Source organism: Pogona vitticeps, chromosome 1 (genome assembly GCF_051106095.1).
Source record: "Pogona vitticeps strain Pit_001003342236 chromosome 1, PviZW2.1, whole genome shotgun sequence".
Classification (NCBI taxonomy): domain Eukaryota; kingdom Metazoa; phylum Chordata; class Lepidosauria; order Squamata; family Agamidae; genus Pogona; species Pogona vitticeps.
This window is the reverse complement of record NC_135783.1, coordinates 24,232,155-24,259,562: the sequence shown is the minus strand read 5'-3', so window position 1 is coordinate 24,259,562 and position 27,408 is coordinate 24,232,155. Positions and strand designations below refer to the sequence as shown.

Here is a 27,408-nt window from a genome sequence, read left to right as displayed (position 1 = left end):
AACGATTAAAAGTGTTATCAAAGAAGTATATGTTGGTATCTTCAAGTTTACAGTTATTTAATCGATTTATACACCCCAAATGTTATTTAATCAATGTATACACCCCAAATGTTTCAATCCAGTATACACCTTGCTTCCACATAAATACTTTTACATTGAGAACTATCCCATTCAAGGAAAAGTCACAGGAAACCAAGCACAGATTCTGAACCATACTGTCGGAATACACACTTGGGAATAAGTCCCACAGAATGCGATAGAATTTACAGTATTTCTAGTAAGGTATGCAATAGATATACTGTCCAAGCCTCCGAACTCTTAATCGGCCTCCGAAAGACCATGAAATCCAGGGCTAGCAAACTTCCGTGTTTCTGAGTTCTGGTTTAAATCGAACCAAAAATACCAAATTTAGACCATGAAGCTGAAAAATAAAACGGATGTGAAGTTCGAGTCACTGAAGCCGAGTGCCTGGATCAATACTACTGTATGCAAAAGTTTGTTCATTAAATGGCCTCTCAAATTCCCATTCACGTCAACGGTAAAACAACACCTTTTTATACTGATCCGTTTTATTTTGTAAGCCGCCCCGAGTAGACATGGTCTAGAGGGGTGGGATAAAAATCAAATTAAAAAAAAAAAACACGCTTTGCCAACACCCGGCGGCGGCGCTTCCACGACGGGCCGGAAACAAGCCGGGCAGCCAGCTCCCCTAAAAACTAAGGAAGTAGAACTACAACTCCCATGATGCCCTGCTCGCCAAGCGAGTGGTTTCTATGGAGACGGAGGAGTGAGCAGGGCCTACGGCGTTTGGAGCGCCCTGAGAAGCGATGCCTGGAAGCAGGTAATGGAGGCGAGGAGGAGTGAGGGCGGGTGCTGTGTGTGCCTTCCTCCGCGTTACGCGCGTCCATGGGCTCCTGCTGCTCTTTCGGGAGCGGGTTTATTTATTTATTCTTTTTTTTCGGCCTTTCAGGAAAGGAAGGGGGGGAAATGGTCGCAACGAGTACAAACTCGCCCACACGTTTGTCTTTCTTTTTTGAGCCGGGTTGGGACCTCCGGCGGTCCCTCAGGTTAGGAGGGACCGCCACCATTATGAGGCGGGAGAGGAACGTGGGGGCCTCCAGGCCATCTGGTCCCGCTCCGCGCCACCGGAGGGCGGCCCTAGCAGAGTTTTCAAAGCAGGTGAGGCACTTAAGGAGTGGCTTTGCCCATCTCCGCGGCACTCCAGTGAGTTCCCGTGCCCGAGCAGGGATTTGAACCCAGGTCTCCTCTGTCATGGCTCAAAGAAGGCGTGGCATGCGTCTCCCTCAGCGTGTTGCTAACGTTTGGTGGGCAAAATAATGTCATACTTTAAAGCTGAGGAAGTGGATTTGCGTCTAAGAAAGGCCACACTGAAATAAAACTGCGAGCCGTTAAAGTGCCACTTTATTTGGCCTCCCTTCCCATCAGCCACACACACTGTTGTCAGCCTGCAGAGTCCTAGTCTGTCACTTTATCCAGGGAGGGATTGCTAGTGCGAAACATGCCTGCTGTAAGTGCTTTCTCAGTGGAGACAGGAACCAGTGCCTCTTTGCTGTGAGGAGAGTATCGGAGGAGAGAACTGAAGGTGAGCCAGAGAAGTAAGGGAAGGAGGTGCCCCTTTTTGCAACCAACCGTTAATGCCATAATCTCTCCCCCCTCCCCCTGTGTCCACTGCTGCTTCTCCATGGAGCAGCATTCCCAGTCTTCCAAAGAAGCCACTGTAGGTGTAATCAAAACAAGACAAAAACATGTGGCACTTTAAAAAGTATTACATTTTAATGTGAGTTTTGGTGACATGTCCACAGTTAGTCTTTAAGGTGCCACGTGTTCTTGTTTTGTTTCTTTGATTTTTGCCTGATATGCTTGCACAAAACTACACTAGGTGCATAGATGTACTGTACATGCCAAAAACTCTGGGCAGAAGGCTGAACTTGTGTACGGTTCCTTCCATCCCTGTGTTTTCTCAGGATGGTTATAACATCGGATGTAATAAAGATGTGTGCTGCCCAAATCTGTGCACTTTTACTTGGAATGGAGCCAGGCATATTGAATTAATGTGTAAGATTACAGCTGTGCAGATGAACCCGAGCATCTTTGGTCAGAGGTGAGAGCAGATGTAAGATTACCAATAGGAGATGGATTTATTTATATATTTATTTTCTTTTCTGCCTTTCTTCCTGTGGAGGGATTCAAAGCAGATTACAAAAGCTTTAAAACACAAATATTAAAGCCAGTTACAAAGTATAAAAAACACATTTTAAAAAATAAACATATTAAAAGGGGGAAAGACCTGTTAAAACCACAAAAAACAAACATTTTAAAAAGACCAAAGAATAATTTTTCCTTTAAATGTTCCTTCATCTGCAGGAGTTTGTAAACTTTTTGTATTGAAAATCTGCCTGAGAAGGAGTGCATGGAATTACTCCACAATATGTTTATATAAGTTAGCAGCCTTCAGGAAGGTTCTTCTTGAAAATGAAGTTCAAATAACTTCTTCCAGATTTGGTATAGGTAGTGCACCAACCTGGGTACACTTATCAGACTTTGAACTGCTGCTTCCAAACATCTAGTTTTTCAACAGACTTGAGATTTTTCTTTTGTTATTTGTATTGATCATGATGGACCCAATATAGTCCTGCCTAACCACGTAGAGCAAAGAGTAGGTAACTTGTGACACTGCTGGTGGACTTTACCATCAGACTTTAAAAAGCTATGGCTTACATATCTGTTTCAAGCCACTGCCTAGGTTCACAGGGAGCAGTAAGACACCGTTGAGCCATGACCATTTATGCTGCCTGTCCTGCCATTGTTTAGGTTTAGATTTCAGGTATTGTATTAGATTTATTAGATAAGATCTTGATTGTTTTATTTTATTTTATTGCTGATGATCTATTATATTGTTTGGGTTTCCTTTTAATTGTAAATCACTCAGAGTAGTGCCTGGTGCTGACTGGGCAGTAAGCAAACAAACAAGACAAGATTCCTGATTTGTTCTTTTACCATGAGAAGGAGGTTAGATGCATACAACCCAGCTGCTTCTCCCAGACACATGAGAAAAGATATGGATGCTATGTCCACTGACTAACATGGTTTCAGGTAGGGGTCTTTCCCAATACTACATAGTACAGCAGTTGGCAAAAACAGTCATACAACCTTTGGAAGACTCCAAAGAGCTTGTGGTTTGGAGTAAGCCAAGATCTTTTAGTATTGGAAAGTAATTCTGCATGAAAGCATGTTTTGTTTTGTTTTCTCTGCTAGTGACACCTTATGGGATATTGCTAAAGCAGAAGTCGAGAAAAGAGAAAGCCATGAAGGTGACAGAGATGGCCTGGAAAGATCATTGTTTTTTATAGGAAATAAAAATGGGGTAACAATCATTGTTCCATTTTACATCGTTGTTGACTTAAATACAGTTTATTTACATATCTACTTGAAATGTTTTGTAGCCTGAAGAAATCTTTCCTACATTGTATGTTGGCAGGAAAGTACAGACGTATGATGTTTATATGCATACTATACATAATATTTTCTAAAGCAACTACGATTTTAATCACATATGCTCTGGGTTCAGTAATTTTCAAGTGTGTAATTTCCTTTTTCAAAGTTTCCACAATAAAAATAGACTTCTTTTGCTTAAGTGATTTTATAACAAGAAGTTGACATATTCAGTTATACAGGGGGATGGGTAGATATTGTCAGCTTAGTAAAAATCTTGATTGATGTTGCAGTTCTGGACACATATACTTCTAAAGAACTACTACTAGTTTCAAAGGAATTTAACATTTAGTTTGTAAGTAAATGTAGTCAAAATCAGATTTACCATCATTTTAAACATAGATGCCAAGCCATCCTATAAAAACTGGCCAGGCAAAAACTTAAGCAATTAGTCTTCTTTCTATAGAAATTGTAATCATTAATTTTAATGACAGATTTTCATTGAAAGGTGCTTTACTCAGCACATGAATCCTTATATCAGTATGCTAATAAACTGTATTCTGTTTTTATTTCAAGCTTTCATTTGATTTCCATCTCATTAATTTAGAGCTATTCCAGTAGAAGCAAATAATTCGATTAACCTGTTATTTACAATTACCAAAATCTTCCCAGCTAATACACCTGCCTAGGTTGATTGCTGCAGTGATGCCTGTATTTTAAGCGCCCTACTGCTAAATTTGTCATTTCCAATAGTTTCTTATATTAGTAACAATAATACCAGTAATCAGATGACATATAATTGCCTAAGTTAGTAATTTTAAGGTATTTTGTTAGGAATGATTAGAAGAATGCATTACAGGACATGGAATGATACAGTATTTTTATTTTAATGACATTAAAGTAATGTTCTTTGTTGTTTTTAATTTCTAGGGAAAGACTACTATTATACTGAGGTGCCTTGACAGGTATGTGGTTTCACTGTGAGAAATATTTCATATTTGTATGGTGTTCAGAATTCTAAATATCATTAATATCTTTGTAAGAATGTAACATAACAATGTTCTGTTCTGGATGACATCACTTTTGGATGTCTTATCAAGAGCTACCACAACCTTTAAATGTATCACTTTGACCTGAGTGGAGAAAAGGTTCAACTGATCAATAAATACTCCAGAATATTGATTTGGGCCTATAGAGTCTTAATCAGTTTTAGGTCCTTATATTTCATATATGTCATGAAAACTCAAAATGATACTTTCCTTTGGTTATTGCCTTGAATTTAAAGGCCAAGGTCCTGTTCAGTGTTTACAAAGCCTAAATGTCCATGTATGCAGTTGTGCTGAATCACACTTCCAAAAGTGACAGTGCACATGGAAGCTTCAAACTAGCAACCCCATTGTGCAACCGCGTAAGGATTCATTAGGGATTACACTCACCGAAAGCTCAGCTGTTTCTGCAGAAGTGGAATAAATACTTCTCCACAAATATTTATCTCCTTTCTGCAGTGGTCTAAAATGCAAATTCCTGTGCAACAAGAATTGTGTAAATGTGATGACTCAATTGGATCCTGGCGCATATTTTTTCATTTCCAGAAGTTTAGCCATGTTAGTCTGCTGCTGCAAAAATGAGAATAAGGTATTATGAAGTCTAACAAATATTTAATTGCACTCCCTGATGAATGTGAACACGATCAAGTGTCCCTGGGCAGCAACAGCACATTTTGTCTGATCCTTCTACCTCAGAAGCACCTATTTGAGGTTGTACAAAAACCACTGGATTGAATTTTAGCTGAGCTTTCATATTTCATAGGTTATTTTTCTTATAATCATATTTCTCTTATAATCAACATGATAATCAAAAACACCTCTGTACCAGCTTTTCTCAACCATTGTTCCTTTGAATGTTTTAGACTTCAGCTTCCAGAAGTCCTACGCGGCATTGTAAATGAGAGATGAAGTCCAAAACAACTTCTAAACAGCTCTATATAGCATTATTATTCAGCATTAAATAGCATGATGGCTAAATAATGAATTTATTTTCCTTATATTAAGATTTCAGTGAGTGCAGGTTGTGCACTAAGAGATGATTTATTGTGATAGTGTATATATATATATATATATTTGTGTGTGTGTGTGTTTAACTTAAAGTCTTGGTACGTTTCCCATATCATTACAGTGTATTCTTGCACATATTTAGCCAGATGTAAAGACTACTGATTTCAGTGAGATCTATTTCTTTGTGAGTTTAGAATTACAGACTTTGTGAAACTAACTGAAAAAGCAAATAAATACCTAAATAATACAAGTCCCAAGTCCTGGTGTTGCCAAACATGCAGCTATTAAAAATATCTATCTCCAGAAACGTCTATTTTCCAGAAAATGTTATTATATTTGTGAACATAAATTCCCACTCATCTTTGTTTTTAATATCTCTAATTCATTTTGCCAAATTTCCTTTTCTTTAAATGCCCTGTTAAAAGATTTAGTCACTTAGAAATATCAGAGGCTGATCTTTTATTTTGCCTTATATCTTTACTTGTTTTTCCATTCCAGTTTTCACAACTCAGTTCTCAGCACTTTACAATTCCTGCCAAGTTCAAGGGGAGTTACTATTTTAATTTTGCTGTCTCATACAAACTCACTTCATTGAACTTTATTTAGAAATGCAATCTAATCTGTCACTTTTTGTTAATTAAAAAAAATAAGTTGTGTGGATACTAAGGCAAAAGTAATTTTATTTCAGTATAAATTAATAAACGGTGGTGTGGGAATATCTTAAATTTTTAGGGATGAAATTCCAAAACCAACACTAGCTTTGGAGTACACTTTTGGAAGGCGAGCAAAAGGACACAACACAGTGAGTATGTCAACAAGTTATGTTGCCATCTGTTTCTTGTGAATCATCAGTAGTGTTAAAATCACAACAGGCTGTCTCTTAGATTATTAAAGATGTCATAAGTACAGTACTACCCAAAAGCTGCCTTTAACAATCATACAACCACATGTCTGGCAGCACTCAAATTTGTATTGAGCTGGACACTTGGGGAAAGATTAACTTGTACTAATTATAGTGAAATGTTGGCTGAAATTCTGTTGTTCCATGTATTAAATCATTCTAGAGTATGCTCATTGAATGATTGAGGATTTGGTGGGTCAGCTCTTCCATATATTTATTATTTATTTATTTAATTTATACCCCGCCTGTCTGGTCAATTTGATACTCTAGTTACAAGTTAATGTAGTAAGCCACAACTAGAGTACCTTCATTTGAATCAAAAACACTAATAGAGAAGTTGACTCACCAAATCCCAACTGATTTCACAGGTCAGTTCTGGTGTGCCTTACTACACTAAGCAACAGGATTTGAGTTTTTGAGTGCTGGGAACTGGTCTGGACATTTATGATAAGCTGATTTCTATATGAATGTCTGTAAGATGAAAAATATAGATAGATAATTGCTATGTTCTTGTTGATATTAAAAGGAAATCTTTTTCGGTCACCAGTATATCAGCGATATTCAAATGTGAATATGCCTAGTTTAATTATATAGATCACAATTTTCAGTACAAAACAACACTCATGGCTTCTATATGATGTTGCTGCTAGTGATGTCTCAAAGTACTGTACAGATTACTAATGTGAAGTAACTTTTTTCAGCCTAAAGACATTGCTAATTTTTGGGAACTAGGTGGTGGAACTTCTCTGTTGGACCTGATTCCTGTACCAATAACTACAACTAACATAAGGTAAAAATGAAGGATGTGGCAACTTCAAAATAAATCTCTATTTTGTTTCTGTCCTTTCCCTACTCTAAATCTCTCTTTTCTCTGTCATTACACAGATCTTTAAAGACCATGTTTCTTAATTTCAAATGTTCATTAGTTCTCCATTCATTCATTATGTGTGTACCTTCACTTTTCCACTAAAAAGAGTGCTCATGGTTGCTAAAAAACATCTGAAAAGAAGAAAAACAGATAAAACCGCATTTGAGTCAAAAAATCATGAAATCAAGTATCAATCATAACAATTATTTAAATCAAGTAAATACTGTAAAAGCATTAAAAACGATGAAGAAAACAGTTAGAAACAACACCAGGTCAGGAAACAGCTTGTAACAGATTGTAACTCTGAAGGGAGTACTTTCCACAGTCTGAGAGCCACACAGGAGAAGGCCATTGTCTGCATACTTTTTAGGTGGGTCTCTGAAACTGTGAGTGTTTTTAAGAGGGTCTCTTCTGAAGATCTTCATGTCCAGACAGATTCATAAAGAGACAGGCAGCCCCTTAGATAGTCAGGCCCCAAATAATTTAAGGCTTTAAAGGTTAAAATCAACTCCTTGAATTGGAGCAGTAGGCAGTTAGTAACCAATGCAAGTCTCTTAGTATCAGGTCTCTATGATTGCGATATCATCCACCGGTTAACAACTTAGCTGCTGTATATTGCACCAGTTGAAGACCCCAGACTCACTTTGAGAATAGCTCCATGTAAAGTGCATTGCAGTAGTTGAGACATGACATAATTAAGACCTAGATGACGATTGCTGAGTTAGATTGTCACCATTGCCACATGGGAATCCAGATACAGTGCAGAGTCAAGAAGCACTCCCAGACTAAATACTGCTGACCAGGGGAGTGCAACCACTTCAAGAGAATGCCTTTTCTAATATTGTTTCACTTTTTATTTCCTGCCTAGTGGGGAAAAGCCGAAAAGGGAAACTGATGGGCTAGATGGGGATGTCATCCAGGCATAACTCTCATCAGTTAGCTCTATATGAATGAAAAGAAGCAAGCCTTAAGGTTGTATCCTCCCACTCCCTCTCTGGCATGGTCAGAAGGAGCAGCATAGTTCTTGTTCCAAACTAACTAGAATATCGTTATGTCTGAATGGAGAAACTCTGGATAGTTGAATCTATGTTTTGTTGAAGCAAGACATGGTTGGTGTTAACTGATCACGTTGTACTTCCTTGGTTCAGGAGTACTGTGACATCTGATCAAAGTCTGGAAGGGGTAATGTTTGAACTAGAATTCCACACTTTGGCCATTGTGACCTGCAGATTTAAACAGTAGTCAGCAGTTACAGTTTTAATCTAAAAAAGTAAGTTTTCCATGCTCTGATTGGTTACTCAAGAACATTACCTGAGTTCATAATAGGCAGTTTTATAAATCCAGCAAATAAGACAGCATGGCAATGAAGTTCAGGTGAATTCAAGTCATTTTCGAAGAAAAAGATTGCTGCTTCCCTATTTAATGCGGTTTTTGTCCTGTTTACTAGTAAATTTGTACGTATATGAGTTATATCACATACATAGAATGCCCAGTGCCTTCAAAGCCATAAAGATATCTTTTTATTTGTTTTCCTGTTTCTTTTATAGGACACTTTCAATAGTTCTTGTTTTGGATCTTTCAAAACCAAATGAACTTTGGCCAGCCATGGAGAGCCTTCTGCAAGTTACTAGGAAGCATGTTGACAGAATTATAACAAAACTGGGGCAAACGAATCCTAAAGCAGCAACAGAAATTAAACAGAAAATGTGGAACAATTTACCAAAGGATCATCCAGTGAGAACTAGTATTTTCTGCAGATGTCAGAGGCTTATACAGTTAAAGATAATTGTTTTGAAAATCATAAACAATTCCTTTAGAGTTTTATGCATGACTGAAAATCCATTTCATGTAAAAGAAATTGTTCAGTGGAAAATTATAGCAATTTAATGAAAATTCAGAAGGAGGGAAAAGGTTTTTCATATATTCTTTTTAGACGTCTAATGCAATTGTTATGGCATGTTACAACAATCAAAAGAAACAGTTTTACAGAAGCAGTTTGATATTGATTGTATAATCTCCTTTTGAAATGAAGGTGAACACTAGACTGTACAGAAGTTATCTGGCAAAGCAACTCACTGAAGCTACAGATATAAGGAAAGGGTGTAGCTACAACAGTCTTCAGCACGACTCTATACTTTTCATTTATTCAAGTGTCTATCAGAAACTCAATGCCTTTTGATAATGTGACAACTAATTCAATTATAAAATTTCAGGGATGTTAATATCAGCCTTTGGAATTCAATTGCTAATGTGCTCTCTTGAAAAAAGTAAAATAGATTGGGAAAGATGCAGTTGAAGAGGTGCCTGGCATCATGCATTCATCTTGTACAAATGTTATGCATATGCAGTGTCTAAACAATGTATATATAGTCTATAGAGCAAAATGCAAGGTTATAAAGCAATACCATGAGGTAACCACAGTGATATCGAATTTTTTTTAAAAAAGGCACAGTATATGTAAATTTATTTCTGCCTCTCTATACGCCGCTTCAGTGTATGCTAGCCAAAACCTATCAACATTTGAGAGCATGTCTTCTTCCCTTGTTTCACCAATTGCACTGAGCCAACTCTTCTGGTCAGGAGGAAGCATAGCTCCCTCTCCTTATAATGGTGATATTGGTGTGCAAGAAGGCAAAGGTTTCTTGGCTTTTGGAGAAGAAGAAATTATCCCCGACCCCAGCCTCCTTATTTTTTTTCAAACATTTACTGCTCATCCTTTAGAATTGGAGAGCAGGAAGAGATTTCGGCAGTCATGAAATCAAGCTCTCTAGGATTGCAGGAAACCCACAGCTAAATCCTCCATGAAAGGCAGCCATCCAGCCTTTGTTTAAAAAATCTGCAATAAAGGAGAGTGTTACCTTCCTGGATAGTGTGTTCCATTGTCAAATAGTTGTTACAGACAGTAAGTTCTTTGTAATGTTTAGTCTAAGCCTCCTTGTAACTGGGAAGCAATGCTTCTGGAACCAAGAAAACAACCTTCTTCCATCTTCCATGTGCAGCTCCTTCAACTGTTCCTCATAGAATTTGTCTATCAGATTTTTACTGTCTTGGTTGTCCTCCAGACACAGTCCATCTTCTTGATATTTCTCTTAAACTGGTGTGCAGAACTGGGTGTAATATTCCACATGAGGTATGACCAAAGCAGAATAGAGCAATACTATTGCTTCCCTTAGTTTGGACTCCGTACTTCTATTGATGCAGCCCTTCAATTAATTTGCTGTATTCCTTGAATAATTACACCTTTCAAAATAGTGTATTCCAGGCATGAGTGTCATTCCACCAGGTGTCTATAATGCCTTTTAGTTAATATCTGCTTTCTTGTGTCAAGAGTTTAAGCTCATTTTATGTGTTTCCCATGCCTTGTCTATTGATATAGAGACTTACACAACAATTGGTTATTTTTTCCAGCTGCTTCTTTATTGTCTTTTGTCATTCATTGGTGAGTTCCTGTTCTACCATCTCAATTTCACATTCTTGTCCTGGATTTTTTATGTCTTCCTGAGTTCTGGAATGTTGTCTCCCCTAACAGGATCCAAAATTTCTTACAAATACCAATCTTTGCAATCCCTGTCATAAATCGTCCTTTATGAAAGCACAGACCACAGTTAAGCCAAACTTTTACCAATAACACAATTTGTAGAAGTATTTGCACTTCCAGTATTCCTGTCTTTATTCCTAGCAGGAACGGAAGGACAAAATGTAATGGAAAAACACCTATATTTCAGGGTCCTTCATCTTCGTATCCACAGTTTCTTAGTCACTTGTAATGCATTGAAAGTTGTGTCTGGCAACTTCGTTATTTCTTGCACATTTCAAAACAAAGGGATAATAGTCAATGCCTTGATGAATCTTGGCTGACTCTTTGTTGCATTCTGGATTTTTGCACCAGAGAAAAAACCATTGCTGCCTCTGTCCCTCTCAGGAAGGAATCACATACCACAACCTCGCCCTTCTTACACCTTTGGAGGTCGGAAAAATCCTTCCAAATGCTGAATCTAGTGACCAGTTCCGTGCTGTCTGTTGTCCCCTTTCCAGCAGGTCATAATCACTTATCTCTTCAGAGGCACTGATACCAATTTGGTAGATCCAAGGACACAAGACATTTTCAAAGAAACCCTGCATCTTTAAGTCTAAATAGTTTACCTCCTGCAATTTGTCTTCTTTCTTCCTAGAAGTATTCCCCCTCTGTTACTCTTCCAGAACAGTTTACTCAGTTCTGCCCAGAAAAGCTTAATTTTTCTTTATGAGCTGAAAGTGGGCTGGGCATCTCAGGTTTCCAGATCTTCTCTTCTAATAGGACAACCAGTTTACGCTTAATGCAGGTGTACGTTTCCACAAGAAGACAAACATGTCACAGATATTGCAGTTCACTGCAGTGGCTCTTTCACCATCCGTATCCTTTGTCCTGTGTAGACAGTGGTACAGCACTCCTTGCCTTCCCCTCGACCCGCCTGTTAAATACACATGCAGAAACTGTTTCTTCACTCTGTTCACAAACTGTTGCTGACAAGCTCACAGAGGCTCTGAGTGCATCTTCAGAGCTGGCATCTGCTAGCTCCTCTCCCAGCTAAGTTAGCATCTTGCCACAATTTAATTATTCCAAACCCTTAAACAAAATTTAAAGCTGTTTGTAGTTTTGTGTCATCAGCACACCTTAACGTGTTGTCTGTTGTGTTGCTGGACACAACCGGATTACAATACCATTAAACACCACTACTTTGTTTGCAGGATCGTGAACTGATTGACCCATTTCCAATTCCACTGATTATAATTGGAAGCAAATATGATCTGTTTCATGTAAGTAATACATACATTTTAAGCTGGGATCAAGGTATTAAATATGATAGTTATGGAAGTTATGAAGATGAGATTTCCACAGGTCATAGAAGCCATAGAAGGACAACACTTAATATGAAACATGGATAGTCTAGCTCCCTGCAGAGAAATACTACATTTCCATAATGTCGTTTTAAGATTAATGAAATATTTTTCCTCTAATAGTAACATCAAACAATAGTCTTAATTTTCATGTGATGTTTGTGCTCCAAAATGTAGGACCTAGTGTGATTTGGAAAGCTTTCACACTCTGTCCTCTAGATGGCAGCATAACACATTCTTCCCAAGTCACCTACCTTCGATGGCTAATTTATAATGATAAAAGCCCAGGCTTCTTTTTCTTCTTCTTTTGTTAAATAGCCAACAGGTATTTTAAGTATCTTCCAGAATTATTCAACAACAGTTCTGACACTAGAATGAGTAGATACTTGTTGGACGTAGCAAGAAGTATATTCACTGAGAACTGTTCCATAAAGAAATCTTTTCATACATGGTTAAAATAGCCAAGGAGTAGACTTTTTTGGTATGAATCATGTATGTAGAATCATCACTGGGTATCCATTAATGAAGGATCCATAAGTTGTATTCTTCAGTCCTATCCAAAACAATGATGAAAACAAGGATTATCATTTGAAATACTATTTTAGATAAAACAGTTTTGTTTTCAGACATATGAATAATTTTATAGTGATGCTGAATTGTTTATCATCTTTTGGAGAACCGAAAAATAAATAAACAATGGAGAATGGTAGCACTTTAAAAAATACTGTTAGGATGAAATGAATGTTTATTTTGAACAATATGTATACACATATGTATTTTGGTTTATTGGTTATTAACTGTAAATGACATAGAAAACAATAACTTATTTGCTTTTTTTGGTTTTGTTTATTCATATAGGAATTTGACTCTGAGATGAAAAAAATAATATATAAGACACTTCGATTTGTTTCTCACTATTATGGAGCATCTTTAGTGGTATGTATATTCCTGTAAGTTGCATAGCTCAGCCAAACTTAACCAGTTTTAAGTCCCAGTAGTGTCACTTAAAGTGTTGAGTCAGAGTGCAATAGTACTTAAGCAAGACGTATTACATATTAGGAAATATTAGGGACCAATTGATCATTACTGTCAGAATGCAATATATTTACATAAATACATAATTCAGTTGCATTTAGAATACCATGTACCATTTTGTAACTTTAAGAAATAAAGGCATTCTTGTCATTTTATTTTCCCTTTTAAAAATGTTTATCCAAGAGTGGCAGTAAGTCAGTTAGGAAGCAGGTTGAAAGCAGGGAATTGCTGATTATCACATTACTTTTTGCCTGTCTGGATTATTGTAACATGCTCTATATGTTGCCTTTGAAGAGTGTTTGGAAACTTCAAGTAGTCCAAAATGTTGCACCCAAATTGTTGACTAGGGTCAGTTGTACGTAGCCAGTCCATTTCTAGGCGAAGTTCAAAGTCCTGGTTTTGACCTATAAAACTCTATATAGCTTAGCTCCAGGTTGTATGAGCCTCCCATGGTTTTAAGATCTCTGGGAGAGCCGCTCCTCTTGGTCTCACTACCCTCACAGATACATTTAGTGAGAACTCAAGAGAGCATTTTTAGTGACTACTCTATGAAGCCCCTTCTAAGTATGGGTTGGCCCCTTCCTTTCTGTCAAGCTTTCGGCCATTGATTAAATTGCAGAGAGTGTTTCTAACAGGATGCTTTGCTTTTTTAAACTCATTGCAGCTCTTGAAAAATATACAGTATGCATGTCCTTTTCATTTTGTCTTTTTAAATGTTTTATGTTAAGTAAAATAAAAATATTATTTATGTGATAACATGTTCAGTATTTTAATTTTTGTACCTGCCATTGCCCTCTGCCATTTTGTAAGTTGTCTTGGATATATGAATTGAAAGAAAGGCAGGTAGACAGACAGACAGACAACCAACCTACCTACCTACCTACATACCTACCTACCATTAAGTAGTTTTTGCTAGTCTGTGTAGTGTAGTGGAGAGAGTGATGGACTAGGAGTCCAAGAATCTTGGTTTTAATCCTTGCTTAGCCATGGAAACTCACTGGTTAGGGGATAGAACTGATAAAACCACTCTTATATCACACATTGAAAATCTTATTAAGGGCCACCATAAGTCAATTCTGGCTTGACAGCACGTACGTTTTTGCTAAGTGAATCTTTTATTTGTATTCATTATTCTCATGAAAGTTGATGTTAGTACATTGAGGGAATATGGACAACACTTTTATTTGATAAATAACATTTCCCAGCACATATAGAAGCATTCGGCCAAAGCATCAGTTTAGATGCCACAAACCAGAATTTTCTGATCATATTCTCTCATGCATAAAGGGAAAAAAACAACAAAAGATCTAATCCCAAGTTTTATTGCTGCCCTTCCTAACAAAGAATGGTTTGCTATTGATTTGGGATCCTACTCTGAGGACAGCATGGAGAAACCATAAATAGGAACAAAATGACAAATTACATTTCACAGCATATTAACACAGAACGTCCAGATCTCCTTCCGTTGCACTCAAAAGAAAGGAGACGGCAAGAAAAGCTGTCTGAGGACAGGAGGTGAAGGGAGAAGGCATGGAAAAAGTAATGTTTAAATGCCCTCATCACTTGCATATCCCCACAAAAAAGGCAGTCTTTTTGGACACCACTTTCCAGCAAAAAAACAGGCCATTGAGTGTATTTGAACGTGCAATTATTTATATCAGTAGCTGAATATTAAATTATGTGATGTCTTAAACCCCAAATACTGTAGATTTAATGATGGCCACTTGAACAAATACAACTGTCTAAGTGTGATTTTTGATCTGGTGTCTCTCTGAATAGAGTGGCAGTTATATTTTGCTATATTTTCCTAAGAAGACCATGATACAATCTTCATGTTTTTTTTCAGTTCACCAGCAAATCTGAAGCTCTGCTGTTGAAAACACGCACACTCATTAACCATTTAGCCTTTGGCTTTGATAGAGGGTAAGCTAAATAATTCCCTACTTCTAACTTGTCCCAGGGTCTTACATTGACTGAGCAGAGACTCTCTTTTTGTCAGTTCTTTGTCAATTTATATTGCGGACAAACTTAACAGTTGCAGGGAAGGACAACAGAAGGACTAATGTTTAGCAGTCCTCACAGTCAGTGTCTAGCATTTCCAAATAAAGGAGCTCAGATGACTTGAAAGTTCTCCTGCCTGAGGTCCAAACTGTAAATGACACCAGCTTTAAATTACAAGTGAAGGTTCCTTAAAAGTTAAGGATGGTGAAAACTTTCTGCAGTTCAGTGGGTTGCTAATTAGTTGCCATTCATTTGGTGCATGATCTTAGGGAGCTAAGTAGTAGGCTTAATTTGCAGATTGATTTTCAGACGCGACAGCTTTGAAGGAATAAGTCTTTGGAGGGACAACTATTTGTGATGCTGATGTTTCATGTAAGTTTTACTTTAACATTCTGGAGATCTCTTAATAGGATAAGCTAAGTTAGATGGACCAGTGATTTAACTCAATAAAAGTTGGCTTCATAGGCTTCATCACCAACAAGCAAAATCTTAGCTAATACCTTCTTGTCCAGTAGGCAGAAAGTATCAACAGATATATTAGGAGAGCTGCTAAATAAATATTGGAACTTAGGGGGAACAATCTGGTTATAAGGTTAAGTCTACATGAACCCACATTAACAGGAATTAAAATTTCCCTGTTCAGTGAGTCCATGATTGTAATGGAGCATGCTGATAACCTACTTTTGCAGATTCTGCTTTTGATCCGTACTGATGACTAATCTTTATTTTATTTATATTTTAAAGCAAATCCATGTCAGTGGATCAGAATAAGCCACTGTTTATTCCAGCAGGAATGGACTCTCTCAGTCAAATAGGTTGGTTCTATCCTTAATGTAATAAAACATTTTCAGTACTGAGAATCCAGGGCTGAAGTGATCTAAAAGAAAACATGTTTTTGAAAACTTGTAAAACTTATTTGAACATGCTGTTATTGAAGCAAATTGGGAAGTTTTGCACTCTCAACTATTTCAGCTAACAGTACCTGTCACCACATGGCGTGCAATATGATATTTGATCTCCAATCAAAACTAAGCCTCATTATTTCAATAGGAGTTACTTCAGCCTTGATATAATGACTTCAGTGTTGTTGTTTATCTTGACAATCCTCAGGAGCCCATTTCTTCTGTAGTATGGTTCTGTACAATTAACTCCTAGGACGTTTATGTTTTCTTATCTTCATTTTTGTTAATTACTGAAAAAAATAAACTGAATCACGTAATTTGCTTTTCTTTAAAATTATGGAGTAAATACAATTAAAATTGTTATGCTTTCTAGGGCCCCCTCCTGCTGCTGAGAGTGATATAGGAAAACTGAATGCCCAGACTCCAATGGATCTATGGAACAAAGTATTTGAGAAGGCATTTCCACCAAAAGTATGCTGATATTTTTATTTATCAAAAATCTCCTTTTAGTATTCTTGATCCCTTTCATAGGACATGCTAATTGTACAGGCTGCATTTCAATATCCAGTTAGGTATTCCTAGATCCCATTCATAACTGAGACTTCCAAATAATTTCAACATATTCATGGGTTCATATCTTGGTTTGTAGTACGAGATTCAAACTAGAGTTAGCTGGTTCAGATGCAGTCAGAAACTGGTTTAATAGAGTCTTGGACATTTAGACTGTGGCATGTCACAGTAATGTACATGAGTACAATACTCCTAATCTCTCTAGTGCTGTGTCATATAGGCCCTTAAAATCACATCATCTTATTAGGTTTGTTTTCGTCATGCAAGCCTTTCTGAACTTAAGGGACCCTGAACTGCTTAGTATTTAGAGTAGTCTCAGACAGTTGCTTTTGGAAACATTTTTTCCAGAGAGTTAGGCTTTGCAAAAACAAAGGTATTGTGGCATCTTTAAGACTAACAAACATATTTCATTGGGAATTTTTATATCTGTCTTTTTAGACACATGAAATGCAGTATCTTGGCTGGGGTTTTATATACAGTATACATGGCACTTTTGTTTTTGGGAACACTTTGCTCTTCTGGGGGGCTTCCAGTTTGACCAGCATATGTCGATTTTATGAACTACCTTCTTGCAATTAGGTCTTTTTCTTTCCTTTTTTAAAAAGCTTAGTCAGCCCCCAGTTGAGGCAACATTTTATATGCATTACACACCTGGTAGATGGGTATCCTTGCAATCCCACCTGTGTTGCAGTCCTGCCAGTGAGAGAGAGAGAGAGAGAGAGAGAGAGAGAGAGAGAGAAAGGGTGGGGGTGAACAGACGCGTATTCTAGGATGTGGGTTGGGAACTGCTGGCCTAAGGGATGGGTCTGGCCTATGAGGACTCCCTGCCCAGCCCGCAGCAACTTATTTTCAGCCATAGCCTTCTCTGCTTTTGCATTCCTCCCAGTGAGTTATCTAGGGAAGTTGCTGCATTCTGTGCTTTGCTCATTCTCAACACACAACATGGAAGCGAAATGAGTTGCCTGGGGTGATGTAGAAAACATAAGAACCTTCCTGAATCAGCCCAAAAGTAGGCCTATCTAGTCCAACATCCTGCTCACACAGTGGCCAGCCACTTCCCTACGGGAAGCCTACCCATATGGGTGCAACTGTGTATTCTCCTTGTCACGTCCCCTAGCAACTGATGCAGGCATACTGTCTCTGACGCTGAAGATGAGCATTATGTTTGGTATGGAATAGCAGCTTGCTGTGATCTTTGTAATGAAGATGGTTTGGGAGGGAAGCATAATCTTCCCATGTGTTGCCATCCTGATCACCCTGTGTACTATCATTCCATCATCTGGCCTGTTAAAAAAGACTCCCATGGTCTCCAGTGAGAACATATCTGGGTTTCCTCCTGAATCTAACAAGTGTTCTAAGAGTGTTTGAGTGTGTATGAGATTATGTTATGTATGAAATTGTTTACATTTGTGTGTCATAATATATGAATGGGCATCTGTGGCTGTACGTGTGGATATGTATAAATGTATGTGTATGAATGTGTATCCACTTGCTTGTATGAGGCCTCGGAAAGTTGTCTGTAAAGAAATGGACTGCTTTGACTGAAAAGGTTTTGCCACCTATCACATACTGAAGCAAGGGGATAAGTAAGACTATTCTGCTGTCTTGATTTCAGAATATTGGTGTTTTCAAAGAAGTCAAGGACCCAGCTCAGGATCCTCAGTATGCTGAATATGAAGTTGATGTTATGCGAGGTCAAAAGAACCAGGTACGTCACTGTGGTGATGGTGCTGCTGCTGTTTATATTGCTGTAATAAAACCTAGAGGACTTCAATAGCATCTCTCAGCCACTGGAGATCTGCTGAGACCTTGAACCTTTGATATTTTATAGCTACAAATCCCATGGAGTTTGCTTGGTGGCCTTGGACAAATCATAATCTGCCTGCCTAATCTGATGTATAAGTTTATTGTAGAAATAAATAAATTAGATAAAAGTGTCAAAGCCCTTTGTACAATAAAAATGCAATAGTCAAGATTAGAGTGGAGGCATAATTCATGGCTTATCTAATGGGAAGCCCAATCAGTCCAGATAAAGTAAATGAAAGCCATTCCCCAGATATTTTTTCTCTAGTACATGATTCTAAGGGCCTTGCACTATTGGTAACATGTCATGTCCAGTACAGCCAATAAACCAAGTACAGAGACCAAGCAAAAGCTTGTTAAAATTCCACGTTTTGCTTCAAGCATGATAGCTTGAATATATTAAATCAGTATTTTGTTAATAAGTGGCTTCCAGTATGGCAGGACCTGTTTTAATGCTTGCCATACAATTCTTGTTATTTCAGTAGAGGGCAGAAGAAGCTGGACTAATTCCCTCAATTCATTGGCTTTGCCAAAGCTGACATTGCAAACATCCTGGCGAAATTACATGTATTTGTCCGTGTGCTCACATGCACTCTCTCTTCCAAGTCAGCAAGAAGCTTAATTTTGTATTAATAGCTGGTGGTGTTGGATACAATAACTTCTACTGGATTTGGCTGTATTATTTGTGGCATTTGATGAGGCTCTATATTCTATATACATCATCAAGAACAGACCCTCTAGGCCGCCTTCTCAGGTTTGGCTGTACAGGGGGGGAGTAGCGATCTGGCGAGTTATGGCTTGCGTGCCGGCAGAAAGGGCTCCGTGTGCCAGCTGTGGCACACGTGCTATAGGTTTGCCATCGCTGCTCTAGGCAATCTCTTTACAGTCAAGGAGTTGAATCCAAAAGAAATCATCATGCTTTATTTTGCATTGAAATCAACAAGTCATAATTAACTTGTCCCACTGGTTCCTGTTCAGCTAAAGCAGAAATACTTTTTCTGTCTGTCTAATCTTTTAAAGCTTACACTTTGTTTGTATTTTTTTCTTACAAAACTATACCAAAAACTTCAGTGTATACACAGGAAGGAGTATCCTTCATTGCTTAACCCCTGTAGAAATTGCAGTTATATCATAAACAAGCAACTAAGCCTGCTGTCCTAAACATTCTTACTTGAAAATCAATTCAAAAAATAACTTGGGCTTACTTGAGAATTGATTGATTGATTGATTGATTGATTGATTGATTGATTGATTGATTGATTGATATACCACCCATCTGGCAGACAAGGCCACTCTGGGCGGTTTACAACAATAGACAGACAATAAAATAACAAAATAATACGACAACAACAATAAAGTGCAACTTAAAATACCATAAATACGGTGAAAGACATGGTGAGGTACAATACAGTGCATTACAGTAATATAATTTAAAAGCATAAAACACGGCAATATGTTAATTAATATGTTATCGGAGGTATTGGTGCATCAGGTTGTTATTTACTCTGGGAAAGCCTGTCTAAACAGCCAGGTTTTAATAGCTTTTTAAAGGTGCATAGTGAGGGGGCCAGGCAAACTCTGGGCAGGAGGGTATTCCACAATTCTGGGGCTACCGCCAAGAAGGTCCGATTTTTGGTGGTTTCTGGGCCTCTCTCAGGTGCCAAACTCTCAGCCTGTGACAATCTTATTGGATGGGCAGACCTAATTGGAATATATATCTAGTCAATGCCACATAAGCCAGTATTTCTTTTTCTTAACTCTTAATATGTGGGCAGAGTTCCCCTAACCCTCTTCCAAAATGTACTTTGCCCACAAAACATGTTTTGTAACATTGGCATTGTCCAAAATATTTACTTGCATTTCACTTGGGAAAGCAGATTGCACCTTACAAGTTGCCTGAAATCCAGCTGTGGGCCATGTAGAACGCAGCTACAGAGGTTGTAATGGGGGCTAAAATAACTCTCCTGAGGCAAGCAACTACCATTAAGCAGCAAGAAATTTTATTTTTAATCATATAATCTTGCTTTAAAAGGGCATGAGCCAACGCTGGACATCTGCTGACAAACAGCAGAATCCAGAGGGATATGCCTTTCCCTTTTTAAAATACGGCAACAGCATATTTTGTTATAAAAAGGCTCTTCTACAGTTTATTTCACTAGTAGTAAAGGTCCATTATATAAAGCAATACATTTTTGTAAAGGTGAAAAATGGTAGTGACGTGGACGAACTTTGAGTGTGTTGTTACCTCTGGGAACCTTTTCTGGATTGCATCTTCTTAAAGTAAATAGCACATAGTTCTTAATCTAAAGTAACCCCTTATTTTCTGAAGAACTTCATTCTCTGGCTAGACACTCTGCATTCAGGGTTATTCCAGTGCATGTCTGTGAGCACTCCTTTAAAACAGAGCCAAATTATTATCTTAGTAACTTTATAGTTTTATAGTATTTATTTATAGCTCTCAAATAATTTATTGTTAAGTAGACCTACTCTAGACTACTCTACGTAGGTGACAAATTCATTTAGAATGACAGGTTTATTCCAGGTCATTAATTTAGAGTTACCTCTACAAGAAGTTAAATACAGTATGAAGAATTAATACAAAATAATCTGAATTTAGCGTAGCTTTTTTTAAATTACAAGTGACACACTTAATGACTAAGGCATTTTATTGAATTTATTTTAATGTATCATCCAAAGTAAAATGTTCAGTTTAATTTCTTGTTTTGTACGTTTTTACTTTACAGTGGTATCATATGTTAAGGATCACTGAATTCAGGGAGGCCCAATTAGCTATGCTGCCATGCCTTGGTGTGCATGAACCCAGGAGGACCAAATGTGTTGATGGCTTGGAGATTCGACCTGCCCAGCACCCTCTCAACACCTCAGTCTTACGCAGCTAAGCAGTGCTATTAGGGAGTTTCCAAATATTCATAAGGTTAAGTGCTGTGACTTTACACCAACCCTGCAACATAGAAATGGCACAGTATTCATAAAACATATAAGCTCTTGGGAGATGGTCAAGGTGAGGCCCAGTTTTAAGCACAACAAACCCTCTTAATCCAAAAAGGCAAACAACAGTATGAAGAAATTTTATATTTTATTAAAGATGGTAAAATGTCAGAAAGAACAGAAAGTAGTGTCAACAGTTGCATATATAGTCAAAAAGGTTTTGGAGCAAATAATCAATTAAAAGCATGAGGGAGAAGCAATACAGAAGAAGGAAATAAGAGAGCTAACTGCACTAATCTAGTACTTTCACTTTAACATAGCTTCAACTTAGTCTCAAAGCATACACAAAGTGCATTTCTTAATATGCATAGCATATTTCCTGAGAGATAACTAAGCCACCTAAAGTAAGTTCTGTCCCCATTTTTGCACCAGGCTTCATCTTCTGAACTCTTCCAGAGAATCTTCCAATCAGGTGTTGAATTCCCTTGAATGTTCATGAAGACAAGAGCAATTTCTTCCCACTCCCCTCACTCAGCTTAAACATACAACTCAGCTTAAATATACCAGATGGGCGGGATATAAATCAAATAAATAAATAAATATAAATAAATAAATCTTCCCAATTAGCTCAGTACCAGGTCTTGAGCCTTGAAGATGGCTCTCACACTAATAAGATGAAGGTGTTTCTCCCTTCCAATTACTGGTGGGTATTTTCCTCACCTCACTCAGCTACCTCATTCCATGCACTGATTATAAAGCATGAATTTTCCAGAAGAGCATCAGAATCCGTAATCTCTCAATTTCTTAATCTCTTGACACCAGGTATAAGATTATGAATGATATTTTTATTAATTGAAATAGGTTTGAGATTAAAGTTAATAAAAATATGTAGAGATTTATTTCCCCAAATATTTCTTAGTTTCTCAGGTCCTTGTACAATTTTTTAATTATTCCTGAAGCTATTAGAAGTTGCTGTAGCTTTTGTTGATGCCACTAATTCAGAAAAAAAATTGTAATAGGCAAGTTATGTCAAAAAGATATTATTGGCAGTTATTCCCCTAAAATTTACATCTTGAAGTTCAGATATTTAGTATAAAATTTGAGCTGACATTTATGAAAACATTTTGGGATTTTTGTATTCCATTTGATTTTAAAAGATGTAACATAGCCCTGTATACATCTATAAGAAAACAATTCCCTAGGTACATTTAATTTTAAATGCATTAAAATTTCCTATAATATGAGAACTGAGAGTGAAATCGCTCTTATCTTGAGAATAAGTATTAAATGATTCAGAATGCTAAACTTTTTTTTATTCCATTCTTTTAAAAGATAAAGCATAGAAAGACACATTTAAATAGAGAGCACAGAGTGCTGTCCTCTAAAGATGCTGGCCACAGAGACTGGTGAAATGTTAGGAAGAACAACCTTCAGAACACAGCCAAAGAGCTCGAAAAACCCACAACAACCACTAGACACATTTATGTTAAAGGTATATTGTCAAACATAATACTTTGCATTCTGTTTCTTACATGATGACTTTATTTTGTGCATTTTCTATTGATCATTGCTAGAGATGGGGATATTTGTATTCCTATATGAACACGAATATCCCCATCACAGCTGGCCCTAATGAGGGTCCAGCCTCCAGGACTGGACCGTTCACTCACACGGCCTACTGCAGTGCTGGTCTCGCTCATCCTGCCAGTGGTGCCCAGAGCTCCACTCTCTTCCTGCTCAGCTGGCCACTCAGCAGCTGTGCAAGGAGACTCATCCTCCTGCTCCCTTCCTGGAGGACATGTGAGTGGACGGTCTGGTGCCTACAGCTGGACTCTCATTAGGGACAACTGTGTTGGGGATATTTGTAGAGGAATATGAATATCCCTATATCTAAACACTTCTCATTGGGCTCATGATTACCATCTCTAGAGTTTGGTGCTCTTCTCGAATTGTGGATTGGACCCAAGGACCAGACCCAGCATAGCTACAAACTCAAAAGACTCTCCATTTCTATCCAAGTTGTCTTAATAGAAATACCATAGAGAAAGTTTTCCGTGCCGTGTATTGATCCATGAGTGTATATGTGGATCTCTCATTTTGTAATGATTTGCAGTAGTAGCATAACTTTTCACCAAGGTTGTAGAATAGGTGTTCTTGGACTACAATTCCTAGAAGCCTTCATTACCAGCTATGCTGGGTGGGGTTTCTGGGAGTTGAAGTCCAAGAACACCTATATCGCCCAAGGTTGAGAACTGCTGTTATAGAAGAATGTTCTTAATCTTGATATCAGAAGTCTTCTGCAAAGAGTCACACAGCCTAGAATCCTTTTTGAGGAGCATGAAGTGTAATGGCTTTTTGGAAAAAGCACTCTATCTAATTTCCGTCTTGCAGTTTTACAGTGTGGCATCAGTTCATTCAAAGCAGTGGAGGTTCCACGTATGCAAGGAAGTAGATACCTCTAGGCACAAATACCAGAAAAAGAAAAACTATGCATTCAATAGCCATGTACACACAGTTAAAACAAGTAGGATTTGACCTAATGGTCTTGTACCCAAGCCATGGGTGCTGGTCAAATATTTTAAAATATTTAATATCCCCCCCAAAATCTACAAAGAAATAGAAATCTGATCTAGTGGAAACATAAACTGTATTTAGTAGGTGTGGGAAAGAATGCCTATATGTTTTGGGAACTATCCTTTCTTTCATATCTGGACATGTGAACAGAGCCATAACAAGCAATTTTGGCACCCATGGCAAGTAAGGCTATTTCCCATCTATTCCTTTTTGGAGCATGGGCAAAAATCCCAAGAAAAAGGAGAAAATGTGTACCCCTATTTTAAAAAGACAATTTTTTCTTTCAAACAAAAAGAAAGAAGCAAATAGCGCTAGGAATGTTGCCACTCAGTTTCCTAAAACGTAATGATATGTTCACCTCTAGATTTCACCATCCTCTTGATATTGGTGCCCTGGGTCAAAGCCCCAGTTCCTGTCCTATGACAAAAGTATACATTTCACTTCAGGGCAAATCAAGAATGGAATGAGACTTCTGAAGACTTCTAGATACGTGTGCAGAAGAAAAACAAGCTTACGACAATTGTGATGGTGTTTTTTGTAGCAGTGCCTAATAGTCAGCATTATCAGTTCTTGAGAAACTCACTCAATTATTTGGATGTGAGGAGTGTTCCAAGCACCCCAGTGTGACTACGGGTGTCGTATCATTGGCAGTCTATTCAACTTGTCACAGCACAGAGTCCATTCGTATACAGAGGGACCTATAAACCTGTACCATAATTACAAGATAAGATCAAGGTTCATATAATCTAGCCTTCATTTCCAAGAGCACACAGACAGACCTTTGGAAGCTCATAAGCAGAGCATGAATGCAAGAGCTTTCCACTGTTATTTTTATGGGGTTTATAGATACTATTAATAAGCTTTCATACATGGACAAACATGAAAGTGTATGGTGACTTGGGAGATTTGCAGTTTTATAGTATACAGCAAGTTAATATTCTTTAGTATAGTAGTATCTGAGTAATTGCTCTTTGAAACTGCAAGTAGTAAGGTGGGTGCAGTTAAAATAAAAGCCTTCAATAGTTTTACAGTAAATCTCAGTATTAGGTGACTTATAGTGTACTCTCAGTAGGAAATTAAAAGATAACATGGCTCTTTGTTTGGTGTTATGAAAGGTGTACATGATAGCTTTTTAAATTAGATCTAATTTACTGTGTATTGCAGTCTGGATTTCTCTACATCATATTCATAATTAAGATTTCAGATATAGCTGAATCATATTTTTCCCCTGGGTATTTGGGTTTGTCTTTCATAAGCTACCGTATTTTTTGCTCCATAAGACGCACTTTCCCCAAAAATAATGTGGGGGGGGGAAGTCCCTGCATCTTATGGAGCGAAGGCAGCAATTTCGTCGTCACTGGCCCCGTGGGGGGGTGCGTCACAAGGGGCTGGGTGAGCCTTCCAGGACCCTTGCGAGGCTGCCCCAGCCCCCATGGGGCCAGCGCCGGCGAGATCACCAGCTTCCAGGTGGGGGGGAGCGTTGCAAGGGTCCTGGAAAGCTCACTCAGACCCTTGCGACGCTCCTCCCACCCCCGCACGGAGCCAGCACCGGTGAAATCGCCAGGTTCTGGGAGTGTTTGGAAGCTTGCAAAGCCTCCAAACACTCCCCGAAGCTGGCGATTTTACCCCCCCTGGCCCCATGGGGGGTGGGGGGAGTGTCACAAGGGTCCGAGGGAGCCTCCCAGGACCCTTACACTCCTCCCACCCCCGCATGAGGCCAGCACCGGCGAAATCGCCAGTTTCTGGGAGTCTCTTGAGGCTTGGGAAGCCTCTGAAGAGTCCCAGAAGGTGGCTATTTCACCCCCTCTGACCCCCGGAGGGGCAGGGTGAGTCTCTAAAGGGTCCTGGAACACACCCTAGCACTCTTTGGAGGCTCACCCTGCCCCCTCCGGCTGGGCCAGAGGGGGGGAAATCGCCAGCTTCTGGGACTCTTCTGAAGCTTCCCAAGCCTCAAGTCCCAGAAGGTGGCGATTTCACCCCCTCTGATGCACGGGGGGGGGGGGGCAGGGTGAGTCTCTAAAGGGTCCTAGTGTGTGTTCCAGGACCCTTTAGACACTCACCCTGCCCCGCTGGCGGTCAGAGGGGGCAAAATTGCCACCTTCTGGGACTCTTTTGAGGCTTGGGAAGCTTCAGAAGAGTCCCAGAAGCTGGTGATTTCACCCCCTCTGACCCTCGGGGAGGCAGGGTGATCTTCCAAAAGGTCCTAGGGTGTGTTCCATAAGATGGACATAAGGCTCACCAGTTTTTAGGAGAAGAAAAATTATTTTTCCTGTTTTCATCTCCTAAAAATTTGGTGCATCTTGTGGAGAGGTGCGTCTTATGGAGCGAAAAATACAGTACAGTGGTGCCTCGCTTAACGAGCGCACCGTTTAAAGAAGAATCCGTATAGCGATCCTTTTTGGGGATCGCTATACGGATCTGCCCCAATCGCCGCACTCGCTTTGCGACGATTGGGGCGTCCGGCGGCCATTTTGGAGCTGCCGAACAGCTGATCGGCGGCTCCAAAATGGCCGCCGCATGACCCGAAATGGCCCCATCAGTGTTTTCGCGCCCTCCCCTTGCTTACTTGCGGGGGGGGCTTTTCAGGTCATCCGTGGCCATTAAAATGGCAGAAAAATGGCTGCCATCAGCTGTCTGGTGGGTCCAAAATGGCCGCCGGAACAGCTGAAAGGGCCCGGGGCGCAGCGTTTTCGCACCCTTGGTAAGCAAGGGGAGCGCGCAAAAACGCTGCCGGAAGCCCCGAAATGGTTGCGCGCAGCCATTTCGGGGCTTCCGCAGCATTTTCGCGCGCTCCCCTTGCTTGCCAAGGGTGCGAAAACGCGCCCCGGCCCCTTTCGGCTGTTCCGGCGGCCATTTTGAAGCTGCGGAACAGCTGATCGGCGGGTCGCAAAGCAAAGGTCGGTAAGCGAGCAGCTTACCGACCTTCGTTCTGCGATTTCCCGCCTATACGGGCACCGTTTTGCGATCGCAAAACGGCCTCGTAGAGCGAATTCATCGCGCTGCGAGGCACCCATTGTGCGAGGCACCACTGTACATTGCTTATATTGTGAATGACTATCTTTCTCTTCATAAAGTGTACATTTCTGTTTTAGGAACTCGAGCAGTATAAAAGAAATGCCTCCAAAACCTGGAAGGAAATGGAGTTTGATTCTTGATCAAGAAGTCCTGTTCCAACAAGATTACAACAGTAGTGCTACATTTCACAGGTTGAAGATCTGTGTATAATTTGTACACTTGTACAGTGTCCATAGATTGTCAGCATAACAAATATGTATGATAAAAGACACATACGTCTTCACAGGCTGCTTTTTTAAATCTATTACAAAAAGCAACTTTAACTTTGCGTGACATTATTAAATAAAAATTTTGCTCCAAAATGTACACATTTGTAGTATTTTATTTCTGATACTTACAATTTGT

General features: G+C 39.0%; 1 protein-coding gene across 13 annotated transcripts; it reads left to right on the top strand.

Annotated features, from left to right (window-relative positions):
• Nucleotides 1-610: 610 nt before the first annotated feature.
• Nucleotides 611-27,369, top strand: DYNC2LI1 (dynein cytoplasmic 2 light intermediate chain 1). Of its 13 annotated transcripts, none has more exons than XM_072989525.2 (14): nucleotides 751-841; nucleotides 1,986-2,122; nucleotides 3,277-3,385; nucleotides 4,384-4,418; nucleotides 6,240-6,309; nucleotides 7,110-7,198; nucleotides 8,824-9,010; nucleotides 12,005-12,073; nucleotides 13,013-13,090; nucleotides 15,036-15,112; nucleotides 15,935-16,005; nucleotides 16,466-16,563; nucleotides 18,278-18,370; nucleotides 27,081-27,369. In XM_072989525.2, exons 2-14 carry the CDS (start codon nucleotides 2,073-2,075, stop codon nucleotides 27,141-27,143), a joined length of 1,089 nt encoding a protein of 362 aa, XP_072845626.2. In that variant the 5' UTR covers nucleotides 751-841; nucleotides 1,986-2,072; the 3' UTR covers nucleotides 27,144-27,369. The 13 variants fall into 13 exon arrangements, with proteins under 13 accessions (XP_072845622.1, XP_078239038.1, XP_078239035.1 ...); XM_072989515.2 differs by lacking the exon at nucleotides 27,081-27,369 and adding an exon at nucleotides 22,747-23,373; XM_072989521.2 differs by lacking the exons at nucleotides 1,986-2,122; nucleotides 27,081-27,369 and adding an exon at nucleotides 22,747-23,373 and having other exon boundaries at nucleotides 611-841; nucleotides 3,277-3,332.
• The last annotated feature ends 39 nt before the right edge of the window (nucleotides 27,370-27,408 follow it).

Bases quoted from the DNA above. Each gene is read 5' to 3' on its own strand.
- DYNC2LI1 (XM_072989515.2), top strand. From the start codon at position 2,073: ATGTGTAAGATTACAGCTGTGCAGATGAACCCGAGCATCTTTGGTCAG. The intron at 15,113-15,934 runs GTAAGCTAAATA...TATATTTTAAAG, and splicing joins GCCTTTGGCTTTGATAGAGG to CAAATCCATGTCAGTGGATC. The intron at 16,564-18,277 runs GTATGCTGATAT...TCTTGATTTCAG, and splicing joins AGAAGGCATTTCCACCAAAA to AATATTGGTGTTTTCAAAGA.